The sequence below is a fragment of the Lepisosteus oculatus genome, chromosome 26 (genome assembly GCF_040954835.1).
Source record: "Lepisosteus oculatus isolate fLepOcu1 chromosome 26, fLepOcu1.hap2, whole genome shotgun sequence".
Taxonomy (NCBI): domain Eukaryota; kingdom Metazoa; phylum Chordata; class Actinopteri; order Semionotiformes; family Lepisosteidae; genus Lepisosteus; species Lepisosteus oculatus.
The window spans coordinates 10,597,628-10,611,378 of NC_090721.1; the positions used below are offsets into that span (position 1 = coordinate 10,597,628).

Here is a 13,751-nt window from a genome sequence, read left to right on the forward strand (position 1 = left end):
TTATTGGCATGACTGATGAGTACAACCAGTGTTGCCAAACCAAAATGAATACAATTAACATAAAACAAAATATCTAGACATTTACAATAAAGACACAATCATAAAATATCTACATATAGACGTATGGAGCATGATTGACAGACGGGCTCACTGTTCCTCAGGCTGTGACAGGAGATCACATACTGGGCTGCCAGTTCAACTGAGTTCCCTCCTCTTTCTCCCAGTAGGATTGGGAGCTGTTGTGATTCTGGCAGGTGTGGGAACTCTGGGATTAGATTTCTGAATTTAGGGAAGAATGTTTCTCTAATCCCAGAGTATCTGTCACAGTGCAGTAGGAAGTGCACCTCTGTCTCGGTTTCTCCCTGCTGGCAGTGGGAGCACAGCCTGTCCTCTCTGGGCAGTCTGGCCTGCCTTTGTCCAGTTTCTATGGTCAGGCTGTGGTCACTGAGCCTGTCCTCTCTGGACAGCCAGGTATACCTGTGTCCAGTTTCTATGGCCAGGCTGTGTCACTGAGCCTGTCCTCTCTGGACAGCCAGGTCTGCCTGTGTCCAGTTTCTATGGCCAGGCTGTGGTCACTGAGCCTGTCCTTTATCAGGGTCTGTTTCTGTTTGCTGTTATTTATCTTGGTTAGATATTCAGCTAGTGTGTATTGTCTGTGTAGGGTTCTGTAGCATTCCAGTTAGTGTTGTGTTTGTGTGTGAGATATTGCTGTGTGATCTGTGCTGTGATGTGGCTGATTCTAGCAGTGCTGTCCTGAGGCTGGCTGGTGTCGGTGTGGCTCGGGCCAGTGAGCTTTTTCCCTGCGGCCAGTCATTCTGTCCTCCTCCGGCTGATCACTCTCTCCCTGTCCCTCCCAGACTCCAGTGCCGTGGTGATGGAGGTGGACCACGACCGCCAGTTGGTTTTCTCAGAGACACTGTGCGTGGGCTCTCAGGACAGCCCCAGCCTGCTGGGGGCACTACAGCCCACCAACGAGCAGGTGACCAGTCGACTGACAGCCCCAGTGGTCACCACGCAGCTGGACACCAGGAACATCTCCTTTGAGAGGTGAGAGAAAGAGAGGGAGAGGGGGAGAGAGGGAGAGGGAAGGAGAGGGACAGGGACAGGAGGGAGGAGAGAGGAGAGAGGGACACAGGGAGAGGAGAGAGGGAGGTAGGGAGAGGAGAGAGGAGAGAGGGACGTAGGGAGAGGAGAGAGGGAGAAGGGGAAGAGAGAGGAGAGAGGGACGTAGGGAGAGGAGAGAGGAGAGAGGAGAGAGGGACTTAGGGAGAGGAGAGAGGAGAGAGGGACGTAGGGAGAGGAGAGAGGAGAGAGGGACGTAGGGAGAGGAGAGAGGGAGAAGGGGAGGAGAGAGGAGAGAGGGACACAGGGAGAGGATAGAGGGGGAGAGGGAGAGAGAGGAGAGAGGGGGAGAGGGACACAGGGAGAGGAGAGAGAAGAGAGGGACACAGGGAGAGGGGGAGCGGAGTAAGAGAGTGGGGAACAGGAGAGAGGTGGAGGGACAGGGACACAGGGAGACGGGGCAGCCACAAGCTGGGAGTCTCCCAGTGAACAGCAGTGACAGACTGAACCAGCTGCTCTCCTCTCTCTCACTGTGCCTCAGGAACAAGACAGGGATTCTGGGCTGGAGAAGCGAGAAGACCGAGATAGTGAATGGATACGAGACCAAGGTAAGGAGGAATTCCGCGTGGGAATGGGATTGTGGAATTCCAGTCCTGGCTATGGGAGGGAGAGCGAGCAGTTTCGAATTCTGTCAGGAAGGAAACGTTTCAGATGAGAATTATTTGAGCCCAATAATATTTGTTGCAGAAAGTGAAGTTATATTTACAGTAGGACTTTTTGTGACACCTTATTTTCTTTTCTCTGTAATATCAAATAGCAATATAATAATTCTCACTTATAATTTTACCTAATTAATAACAGTAACATTACTATGTTAGGTAACATTAATCACCTAAGTAAAATTAATTATTCATCTAAATTAATTATTTAATTGACATTTCCTACCCTATGACCTCTTTCCTCACTCCAGGTGTATGGTGCCTCCAATGTAGAGCTCATCACTCGAACCCGCACTGACCACCTCGCTGACCAGCACAAGGGCAAGAGTAGAGGTATCCCTGGCCCCTGGCCCCTGCCCCCGCGTCCCACCCCGTCTGTCCGTGTGTGTGCTCTGCTGGCGTCAGGAGTCACTCCTGTCCGTCCGGACTGACTGCCCCTGCTGGTTTTCCTCTGCTGGTGCCCGTGTGTCCACCTGTCTCTCTGGGGTGGGTGACCCCCCAGCCCCTACACAAGACCGAGCAGGATTCCCCACGGCCTCTGAGCAGCCTCGTGCCAGAAAAATCGAATTTCTCAGGAAATCACTAAGGACAAATCTTACCTAGAGAACATCTTTTTTTTTTATTACTGCCTTATTTCTGACATTAGTGTGAGATTTAGAAGGGTGTTTTAAAACTCCACCTTCACTGACCTATGTCCATGATTTCAGTGTTTTCTCCTGGGCCACCTGGTCATGACCCCTGACCCCTGGCCTGTCGCCTCTTAGTTCAGGATCACCTACACAACAGTGCCACCTTGTGGCACAAGCAAACAATTGAAGCTTCCACTGCATTTTCAGCCTCCCTCTCTCTCGCACTGCTCTCTTTCTCTGTGTGTGTGTGTTTCATTGCCTACTCTATGTCCTTGTTCTCCAGGCAGTAAGACGCCTCTTCAGTCCTTTCTGGGAATTGCAGAGCAGCACATGGGCTCCAACAATGGGGTGAGTGGGCTGCCCTGCGCAGTGTGTTGGGTGGTCTCACAGCGTCTGCTCAGTGTGCATCACTGTTTGATACACTGCAGTGTATCGTTCTTTGCTCTCTGTGTGTGTCTGAGTGCATTGGTGCTCTGTGCCAGTGCTTTGTCTTTGGATGAAGTGTCTCAGTAGTTTGTGATGGGTGTGGTAGCTCTGTGGCTAAGGATCTGCGCGTGTGGCTGTATTAGTATGTGCTCTGCATTGGTGTGTACAGTGCTGTGTCAGTATATGTCTGTGCTCTATGCTCTGTGTCACTGTGTATCAGTACCCTCTGCTCTGTGCCAGTGTGTATTTGTGCTCCGTGCTCTCACTGTGTCAGTGTGCATCAGTGCTCCGGGCCAGTGTGCATCAGTGCCCTGTGTCAGTGTGCATCAGTGCCTTATGTCAGTGTGCGTCAGTGCCCTGTGTCAGTGTGCGTCAGTGCCCTGTGTCAGTGTGCGTCAGTGCCTTATGTCAGTGTGCGTCAGTGCCCTGTGTCAGTGTGCGTCAGTGCCCTGTGTCAGTGTGCGTCAGTGCCCTGTGTCAGTGTGTGTCAGTGCCTTATGTCAGTGTGTGTCAGTGCCCTGTGTCAGTGTGTGTCAGTGTGTGTCAGTGCCTTATGTCAGTGTGTGTCAGTGCCCTGTGTCAGTGCCCTGTGTCAGTGCCCTGTGTCAGTGCCCTGTGTCAGTGTGCGTCAGTGCCCTGTGTCAGTGTGCGTCAGTGCCCTGTGTCAGTGTGCGTCAGTGCCTTATGTCAGTGTGCGTCAGTGCCCTGTGTCAGTGTGCGTCAGTGCCCTGTGTCAGTGTGTGTCAGTGCCTTATGTCAGTGTGTGTCAGTGCCCTGTGTCAGTGTGTGTCAGTGCCTTATGTCAGTGTGTGTCAGTGCCCTGTGTCAGTGCCCTGTCTTCTGTGCCGCAGACCCTGGTGACCCAAACCTCCTGCTCCCACACCAACCCCACGGCCATCACAGCAGAGGAGTACTTCAATCCCTCCTTTGAGCTTGGGTCTCGTGACATCGGCTCGCCCTGTGAGCTCACCACCAAGACACAGAGGTAACTGCCTCCCCGCCCCAGACTCCCGCCCCCCCTCCCTCCTTGTCCCTGTCACTCCGCCTCCTCCCTCTGCCCCAGGCTCAAAGCAAACTAAACAAATCTCTTTTCCCCTCTCCTCCCATTGTCTTCCACCCTCCCAGGTTCAAGGCAAAGCTCTGGCTGTGTGAGTCTCACCCCCTCTCTCTGTCGGAGCAGGTGGCCCCCATCATCGACCTCATGGCTGTGAGCAACGCACTCTTCGCCAAGCTGAGAGACTTCATCACCCTGCGTCTGCCTCCTGGGTTTCCTGTCAAGATTGGTCAGAGCCACAGAGCACACACTCTCTGACACACACACACACACATATACACACTCTCACACTCACACACACACTCTCACACTCACACACACATACACTCTCAAACACAAATATACTCACACTCTCACACACACACACATATATACAGAAATATACTCACACACTCTCACACACATATAATACACACACACTCCCACACACACATACTGTACACACACTCTCACACACACACACATATACACACTCTCACACTCACACACACACACTCTCAAGCACAAATCTACGCACACTCTCACACACACACACTTATATACAGAAATATACTCACACACTCTCACACACATATAATACACACACACTCCCACACACAAATATACTCACACACACATACTGTACACACACTCTCACACACACATATACACACACACTCTCACACACACATACACTCTCAAACACAAATATACTCACACTCTCACACACATATACACACACACATATACAGAAATATACTCACACACAAATATACTCACACACACATCCACACACACTCTCACACACACATACATATATACAGAAATATACACACACACTCTCACACACAAATATACTCACACACACACACATATACACACACACTCGTCTTACATCCCAGCCCTCTCACGTCTCTCCTTGTCTGTCCTCTTGTGTCTCCACAGAGATTCCCATCTACCACATCCTAAATGCGCGCATCACCTTTGGCAACCTGAACGGCTGTGAGGAAGGGGGCGGCTGGGCCAGGGACAGCCCCAGCACAGACACCCCCTCCCCGGGTAGCGACTCCTCCAGCGTCAGCAGCTCCAGTTCCACCAGTGAGACACGCTGAGCACTGCACTGCACACCATACCTCTCCTAGACACTGTCACTGTGCAACCACCCTGAACTCTCCTGAGACCCACTGACACTCTCCTGAGACCCACTGACACTCTCCCGAGACCCTCTGACACTCTCCTGAGACCCACTGACACTCCTGAGACCCACTGACACTCTCCTGAGACCCTCTGACACTCTCCTGAACACACTGACACACTCCTGAGACCCTCTGACACTCTCCTGAACACACTGACACTCTCCTGAGACCCACTGACACTCTCCTGAACACACTGGCACTCCTGAGACCCACTGACACTCTCCTGAGACCCACTGACACTCTCCTGAGACCCTCTGACACTCTCCTGAGACCCACTGACACTCTCCTGAACACACTGACACTCTCCTGAGACCCACTGACACTCTCCTGAAAACACTGGCACTCTCCTGAAACCCACTGACACTTTCCCGAGACCCACTGACATACTCCTGAAACCCACTGACACACTCCTGATACCCACTGACACACTCCTGATACCCACTGACATACTCCTGAGACCCACTGACACTCTCCTGAACACACTGACACACTCCTGAGACCCACTGACACTCTCCTGAAAACACTGGCACTCTCCTGAAACCCACTGACACTTTCCCGAGACCCACTGACACACTCCTGAGACCCACTGACACTCTCCTGAACACACTGACACACTCCTGAGACCCACTGACACTCTCCTGAAACCCACTGACACTTTCCCGAGACCCACTGACATACTCCTGAGACCCACTGACACTCTCCTGAACACACTGACACACTCCTGAGACCCACTGACACTCTCCTGAGACCACAATGAAGTATTCTGAACCACACTGGCACACCGCTGAACCACCTGAAGTCTCCTGAACCACTCTGACACACTGATACATGCCTGAATCTTATTGACCCAGTACTCCTGAATTACACCAACGTACTAAATGGTAAACTACCACAATCAGAAACTAGAGGACTTGACTGGCGTACAAACGGCACACTGCTGTGCCACAGACACTGCTCACCTCGTCTACAGCTCAGATTTAACTGCTGTGCACGTCCGTCCTCAGCCTCCTGTCGCGGCGGTGAGATTCCAGCCTGTCTGTTCGAGGTGCCGCGCGGGTACACTGTGCTGGGCAGTCACCGTGACAACCTGCGTGAGGAGGAGGAGGACCTGCTGCAATTCGCCATTCAGCAGAGCCTGCTGGAGGCCGGCAGCGAGTATGACCAGGTGAGACCGCAGGTGACAGCTCCCCCTGGCTGCTGGGAGGCCAAGGCACAGCATGTTACAGAGATGAACAGTTCTGGTTTTTCACTATTAATGACTTAGTTAAACAAATAATTTACTTAATTAGTACAAGGTTGCAGGACCTCAGTTCTTTGTGTGTTAAAACCAAACAATCCTCGTATGTGGAGCCAGTGTAGAAGATAAGATCACTTTATTGGCCATATACAATTTCTTGCATTAGGAAATAGTCTTTTCGCACACCCCAGCTTGCTCTCCATGAGACACACAGACAGGGAGAGAAGCTGGGGGTCAGAGCGCAGGGTCAGCCATTTATATGGCACCTCTGGAGCAGTTGGGGTTAAGGGCCTTGCTCAGGGGCCCAATGGAGTAGGATTCCTCTGCTGGCTGCGGGATTTGAACCAGCAACCTTCCAGCCACAGGAGCAGATCCTGAGCCACAGAGCCGCCACATGCCCATAAAAGAGTGCTATAAAGCAGCAGGTGTCTGGTTCTGATGAAAGTCCAGGGCCTGTATTGACAGCACGCTAAAGTGAACTTGGTAATATGTGCAGGGGTTTGCTGCTCTATAGCTAAAAAATGTCCTGAACAATTTGCCCTGTAATCAAGGCCTGTTCTCCCATTCCTGTTCTCCATTCGCAGGTGACGATCTGGGAGGCGCTGACCAACAGTAAGCCCGGCACCCACCCCCTGTCCTGTGACGGCAGTCGGCTCCAAAGGTCCGCAGTCAGTATTGCCCTGTCCTCTTCCTTCACCGCGCTCTGACACAGCGCTGCCCGGGGGGGCCCCACCCCAACCCTCTCTGCCGAGGACGCACACAGCTGCCACACCTGCGTGCACACCCCTGTGCCTCCCCGGAGACAGCTCAGAGCACTCCTGTCACACCTGTGTGTTTCCGCCTCCTGCCCGATCGTGCTGAGCTTTTCACGCACAGTGTTACTGCAGGCAGGTGGCCCTTGCAGGGAGCCTTATTTTAAAGGGGAACTGCAGCGCTCATTTGACATTTTGGGGTCAGAAAGAATCAGCACTGCTGCGTGCATTGCAAACCACAATAGGAATAAAATGGACATGGTAACGTGGAAAACTTCCAATTGACATCACAAAATAGTTAAAATTTCTAGGTCTGTGCAACGCCATGTTCTGCGATTCAGAACAAGGCAACAAAACTTCTGGTGAGCTGAAGCGGCCCTGTTAATAACACTGTAAACAAGCAGGCTTGTGAATAAATGTCTTTTAATCTAATAGAAATATTGCTCTCAACTTTGAGAGGGTTTTGCCCACAAATACTACGTACTTGTTAAGTCTGCATGCAGATCACATGGGAATATTTCTGCAGTGAACTGTCTGCTGCACACCCTGTATTTGTTCTCTCTACATCACATTACATCAGTCATTACAGGGACTAGTGAGCAGGAAGGGCTGCTTCATGTCACAATTTGCACAAACGCTCGCTCTCCCACATGACGAGACCAGGGGTTTGCAACAACATGGCGACTCGGAGTATTTTCACCAAGTTCACAGTTTTGTGCTTAATTCAAAATTTGCAAAAGCTTTCTTAACAGTCAATGGCTTTATTGTGATACTAAGATGTGTCAACTGGTCTGACAGATTGGGGCTGCAGTCCCTCTTTACTTTACCTGGGACCCCATTCCCAGGTGAAATAAAGTCTTCCCACAGGAGGCCTGCAGGACTGTTTCTTATGCCCATGCCTCACGGAGACTTTTTCCGGATTATTCTGACTGGATCCGCAGAAACAGACACAAAGCAATGACCCACAGAAAAGAGACAATCTGAGACTTGGAGACAAGAAGCAGAAAATAAAAGGTTCTCCACATGCTGACTCCTACAAAGATTAAAAGACACAGAGGGGGGTAAAATCCTCTCTTGCCCACTCATAGACGGGCCTGTGTACAATTCCAAGTCTGCTACGCTAAAGTAGAGAATGTCTGGGCTACAGCCAGTACACCCCTTCACCCCTGATCTCTGAAAATCAATTGGAAAGAGTTCAACACCTCTACTGATATTTCTCATTTCAATATCATTATGCAATTGTAACTGTTACAGCAGCAGCTGTACTAAATTAAGGATCCATGCAGGCAACTTGACAGACTCACTTCCAGACATCATCTGGCTCAATCTTTCTCTTATTTCAGGACTCCTCAGCACAGGCCCCACCCCCAGCCCAGCCCCCACAGCACTCCCACCAATCCGGTGCTGAGGAGCTACGATGAGCAGCTACGGTTGGCTATGGAGCTCTCGGCCCGCGAACAGGAAGAGGCGGAGCAGCGGCAGCGGCAGGAAGAGGAGGAGCTCGAGCGCATAATCCAGCTGTCACTCATGGAGAAATAGCAATGATAGGGCACCTACCTGTACGAGAGGGGTGGAGTCACCAGGCACAAGTTGGGAGTGGGAAAGGTAGTCACACACTGGGGTGTGAGCAAGAGACATCTTCCAAAATCAAGAGGGGAAAATACCAGGCCTTCCCCCGCCACCTCCATCCCCCTCCAGGCCACAACCCTTAAACCTCAGCCTTGCTCTGCAGACAGAGGCCCCAGCAGGAGATCTTGGACCAGCCCAACCTACCGACTCTACTGACAGAGGACTTGAACTACAACAAAAGAGATACACCTCAAAATGTTTTGAGCCCCTTCGAGGCATGCTGGAGCCCAGTCACACCTGGAGTTAAAAGGACATCCCACACGCAGGGCTGCAGACATCCCGAATCTTAACCATTCATGTTACATTAGTTCACCAGACCGGTGATCCCCACTCCTGGTCCTGAAGAGTCACACGAGCTTCTGAAATCTTGGAGATTTTCATTGAGCCTTTTGTTGATCAATTGGTCTAAGTTACTGGTTTCTGGCTTTCAGGCGACCAGAGCTGAAACCTGCAGGCCTCGACCTGTCCAAGGTGAGGGAAGGCGTTCTGCGGAAGTCTTAGCCATCACTAGGTGTGTGAGTTTAGCAAACTCAGAGGAGGTCCAGCAGGCATAGTTTTACAAGCAATACTTATTGCACTTTTAATCTTGTACTCGTCTTCCCTAACTCCACTTCCCACTGAACGCAGGCAGCAGCGGCGTGTTGACGAGCCGATCGGGCGGTTCAGGCTCACAGCCCCTGTCCTGCTCTGGGGTGCCTCCAGGTGCGACTGGGCTCCTGCCTCTCTGCCGGGGGCTCCTAGCAGGCGCTGGGTTGAGGGCGAGGTCTTCTGGAGGACTAGTGGGATGAGTTTCAAAGCTTTTTTCGCTCCAGTGCAGGATCTGCCTAACTTTTTCTACCTCTATGTGAAAGTGCAGCTGATTTTCAAAACCACGTCCGAGTGAACAAACAAAACACACACAAACGCCGACAACAGATATTTCTTTTTTTCCAGTCGTTCGTGTTGCCTTCTGCTAGGTGTTACGGGGACTTCTCAGAAAAAAGGAGAGCAGAAATGAGCTCTTGAGCCCACCAAAAACGAAAAGCTTTGAAAAGTCAGCCCAGTGAGCCTGGCCATAGAGGCCCAGGGAGCAGACAGCACCCCTGCCCTGGGAACACGACCGGAATCTCAGGGTGACACCCCGTTCTGGAACATGAAACCCTGGGGAGAGACCAGCATGTCGAGTGAACCCTCTTCTGCTTTGTTCTCCATTTGAAAGAAAAGTTTGCTTCCTTTGGCTTGCGATGAGTTAGCAGGCGGTCCGTCTGTCTGGTCCTCAGTTCTGGTGATCTTTGCCATCGGGGCGGTAGCAGAAACGACTAGGGGATTCGCAGAATTTAATGGATCTCCTGTGAGAACAAATGTGAAAGAGCCCCCCCCCTGCTCTGTGCAGGGAAACTCCAAGCTACAAGTCGAGACAACGGAACACAGCAGAATCTACAGGTCTGCTTCCGAACGAGAAATGTGTCAGTTCAGATGAGGACATGTAGGAAACTGGAGAGGCTGTAGTCTGCTCGCCAGTCCTTCAGCTGCAGAACAATCCCTTAATCCAGCTTGGGCCAGTCCTTTCCCTCCATCCCAAGGCTTTAATCATCTAATTAACTGATCTGATTATTGGCGATTGCATCGGAATCATCGAGGTCCGCAGCCCAGCCTGCATCCTGCAGAGCTGTGACTTGTGCTGGAAGCCAGCAGTCAGGGCGAGAGGCTGTGTGTCTACGAACAGGGACCCGTCCCTCCTCCAGCTCTTCAGAGCTTTGTAACACTGAGCCATTTTTTTCACCCCCGCCGGGGGGGGTTTCTGTTCGGCCGCAGGCCTGTCGCCCCCTGCTGGGCGCCAGGCGAGGAGCGTCTCTCCGCCCTCCCCGCCCCGCAGTGCGTCAGTCGGTGACGCGGCTGGGGTCCAGACCTTCCTCGCGTAGGCCTGGCTCTTGTTCCCTCGGGCCGGGAGATCAGGGTGGGGCCAGATCGCATCAACGCGGCGACGTCTCGATGCTGCAATTGAAACTCCTCCTGCCCGGGCCTGCACAGCCCCCCTCCGGCCACCACCACGCACCTCCCAGCAGGTCCAGGGGGTCTGGTCCTGGGGCAGGCGCTCAGGTGGGCAGGCCTGGACCTTGCACTGAGCACAGTTTCTCCGTTTCATTCCCCCGTCTTCTCTCCTCGGGGTCTCAGAATTGTTTCACGCACACCGTACCTTAAACCAAGAGCAGTTGGTGTATGCGACCAAACAGAAGATCTGAAGAAATCTGAGTAAATGATTGAGAAACTCAAGTTGGAACATAAAAACCCCAGGACCTGTTGTCGCAAACGGACTGCTGTCAGTGACCCCGCGGTTCATTTAGATGATCACTTAGATACAATCTGTGGTGCAAACGGGCAATGTTCTTCTCTGAACCACCTCTCTCTCAGAAGAGGAAAGTCCTCATTACTGGGTTTTCTTTTTTTCGGCATCTCTGTGCACATTAACTTGCTGTGTGCCTTTCTGAGATGCTGGTCCTGAGTGGCCAGGGCAGGTGAGGGGCGAAAACAGGGAGACCTGGGTGCAGTGTATGACGTGTCCAGCAGGAGGCGGTGTTTGCTTCCCCCCATGGTAAAAACTAATGAGGGGGTCATCTTGACTGTGCTCACAGATGCAGTCAGTTACTGCACAGTCCGTTCAGCATCCAGATCCACAGGCACGATTCTCTCATACTGTGCCTGTGGACTTGAATACATATTATCCCAGCCACTGAAAGTCAGAACGCTGGACGCCAGGTTCACCAAGACCTTCATTATGATTCCTCAGATCACACTGCTGCTCTCATTCAAGGCCTTATAATAATTTTCCTAAATACAACTTTATAAAGAAAAGGAAAGAACCAGTAAAATCTAAACTGATATTTAGAAATCAATTTATAAGAAGTGTGAAAGCAGTTTATGGGCAGGTACTGAAAGAATATCAGTAACAGGTTGAGTTAAGCTGAAACCAGTGAATTTCAAACACGTGATGGTGAAAACGATGGAGCCGTCTTGCTCCAGGTGGTAGTGAGGCTGATGTGGTGGGAGGAGCCAAGACCTGACCCCGCCCCTTACTTTCCCTTATATAGCATTTCCTCTGAACCGCTGCTCCAGTCTGGACACGTTCTCACTGCACACTGTGCTAAGGTGTCCTCTAGTGTGGAGGTGCCCCAGCTACAGACTGGGGTGTAAACCAGTACCTTTCTCGCTTTTTACAGGGCTCCTCCTGATGGGAAAGCCCTGATGGTACATAGAATTTAGCCTTTTTTAGTTGTCTTTCAGAGTGCTGCCTATAGCATTCCCACGATTCCCCCACTCCTGCAGTGTTGCCATGGTGCCCTCAGTGCTGTCGTGTGACAGTGTTATGGGGCCCTGTGCTCTGTAGTTTGTGGGACACTGTCTAGTTTATTATTAAGGGAATCAATAAGGAAACTACTGTACTGCACTGATCTGCCTTCTCCTGTGTGTGAGGATGTTTAATGTCAAGAAATAGGAAACACGTGTTTACAAGACCCACAGTCCAAAAATAACTGATGAACAACAAGGTGGAAAGGCCAGCTGACAGCCAGACCCCACAGCCCGGGGGAAGGCTGTGTAGGTCTGTTTTAATAAGGGCTGCAGCTGCAGTCAGCAATCTGGTGGGGGTGTTTTTTTTTTTTTAAATAACAATAATAATGTTGATGAAAAAAAAGATTTTTTAGAACCTTCTCTCTGCTACTGATGTGTGGAGTGTCAGGCAACACTGGTGTATTTGTGGAACTGTGTGAGATGGTGGAAACTGAAATAAACACCTTTTAAACATTGCTCGTGTCCTCTCGTGCTCTTGTTGGCCAGAACTGAAATATTTCACTCCCTGCTTCTCGCCGTCAGTAATGGGGACGCAAACGCACATTATGCAAGGAAGCTGACATACCAACAGATTCCTAACGACCTGAACTGACCATCCACATGGTAGAAACACAGAACCCCTGCATGGCACCATGTTCTACCTGAATCTAGACTGAATCGTCACTAATATAGCGCTTTTCTGGACACTCCACTCAAAGCGCTTTTTAATGGGGATCCCCTCCACCACCACCAGTGTGCAGCCCCACCTGGATGATGCACCAGAACACTCTCCACACACCAGCTCTCAGTGGGGAGGAGAGCAGAGTAATGAAGCCAATTCATAGATAGGGGATTATTAGGAGGCCATGATTGGTAAGGGCCAATGGGAAATTACACCCCTACTCTTTTCGAGAAACACCCTGGGATTTTTAATGACCACAGGGAGTCAGGACCTCGGTTTTACGTCTCATCCGAAGGACGGCACCTGTTTACAGTATAGTGTCCCCCATCGCTATACTGGGGGATTAGGACCTACATGGACCGCAGGGTGAGCGCCCCCTACTGGCCCCACTAACACCTCTTCCAGCAGCAACCAGGTACTGACCAGGCTCACACCTGCTGAGCTCCAGTGGGCTGCCAGTGGTGAGTTGCAGAGCGATGTGGCTGCTGGCGATATAAAGCAGCAGAAGCCCTCAGTCAGGACTGGGAAAGGAACCACAGAGCAAATGAACACAGAAAACAAAAAGGACCAAACAGGACTTAAAGGACGTCAATTTCAAGAAGTTTCATCTCCGCCTCAGCTGCTGTGTCACAGACGGGCTGCGTGCACCTGTCTTGTATTCCTGTCAGTTTTCTTAAAAGGCCAGGGCCTGCAGGAGACAGTCACCAGCCATACGCTCCCAGAGCGCAGGGCAATGGAACAGTGTTGTTGTAAATGTCTGTAATACGTCTGTAGATTTTATTTTACTTTTATTTTCCGTTTTGTTCCATGTTAATTTTATTATTTTTATTTGCTTTGGCAATACTGATTGTACCCATCGGTCATGCTAATGAAGCACCCCGAGTTGAATTGAATTGAATTGACAGGGCTCTGTGTACTGGGCTACAGGTCACGCGGCCAGTGGGTGAATGAGGGCAGCACCGCGGTCTGCCCTGCTGTAGCCTGGCTAGCGTCTGTCCTGCCCCTCTCCGGCCCCTCTCCGAGCCCCAGCAGGCAGGAACTCCGGAAACCCAAGACGATCGGAAGAGTCCGCTCTTTTTT

General features: G+C 51.2%; 1 protein-coding gene across 3 annotated transcripts in view; it reads left to right on the forward strand.

The window, feature by feature from the left end:
* Nucleotides 1-12,465, forward strand: part of ankrd13b (ankyrin repeat domain 13B) — a 29,615-nt gene extending 17,150 nt beyond the window's left edge. Inside the window, exons 6-15 of one of the 3 annotated variants that reach the window (XM_069184116.1) lie at nucleotides 858-1,047; nucleotides 1,604-1,670; nucleotides 2,033-2,114; nucleotides 2,694-2,758; nucleotides 3,688-3,821; nucleotides 3,962-4,119; nucleotides 4,815-4,928; nucleotides 6,070-6,230; nucleotides 6,887-6,963; nucleotides 8,398-12,465. In XM_069184116.1, the coding sequence (XP_069040217.1) occupies nucleotides 858-1,047; nucleotides 1,604-1,670; nucleotides 2,033-2,114; nucleotides 2,694-2,758; nucleotides 3,688-3,821; nucleotides 3,962-4,119; nucleotides 4,815-4,928; nucleotides 6,070-6,230; nucleotides 6,887-6,963; nucleotides 8,398-8,593 (1,244 nt within the window). In that variant the 3' untranslated portion in view covers nucleotides 8,594-12,465. Of the gene's footprint in view, nucleotides 1-857; nucleotides 1,048-1,603; nucleotides 1,671-2,032; nucleotides 2,115-2,693; nucleotides 2,759-3,687; nucleotides 3,822-3,961; nucleotides 4,120-4,814; nucleotides 4,968-6,069; nucleotides 6,231-6,886; nucleotides 6,971-8,397 lie in introns of all 3 variants that reach the window. The other 2 variants (XM_069184117.1, XM_069184115.1) reach the window with 2 other exon arrangements.
* The last annotated feature ends 1,286 nt before the right edge of the window (nucleotides 12,466-13,751 follow it).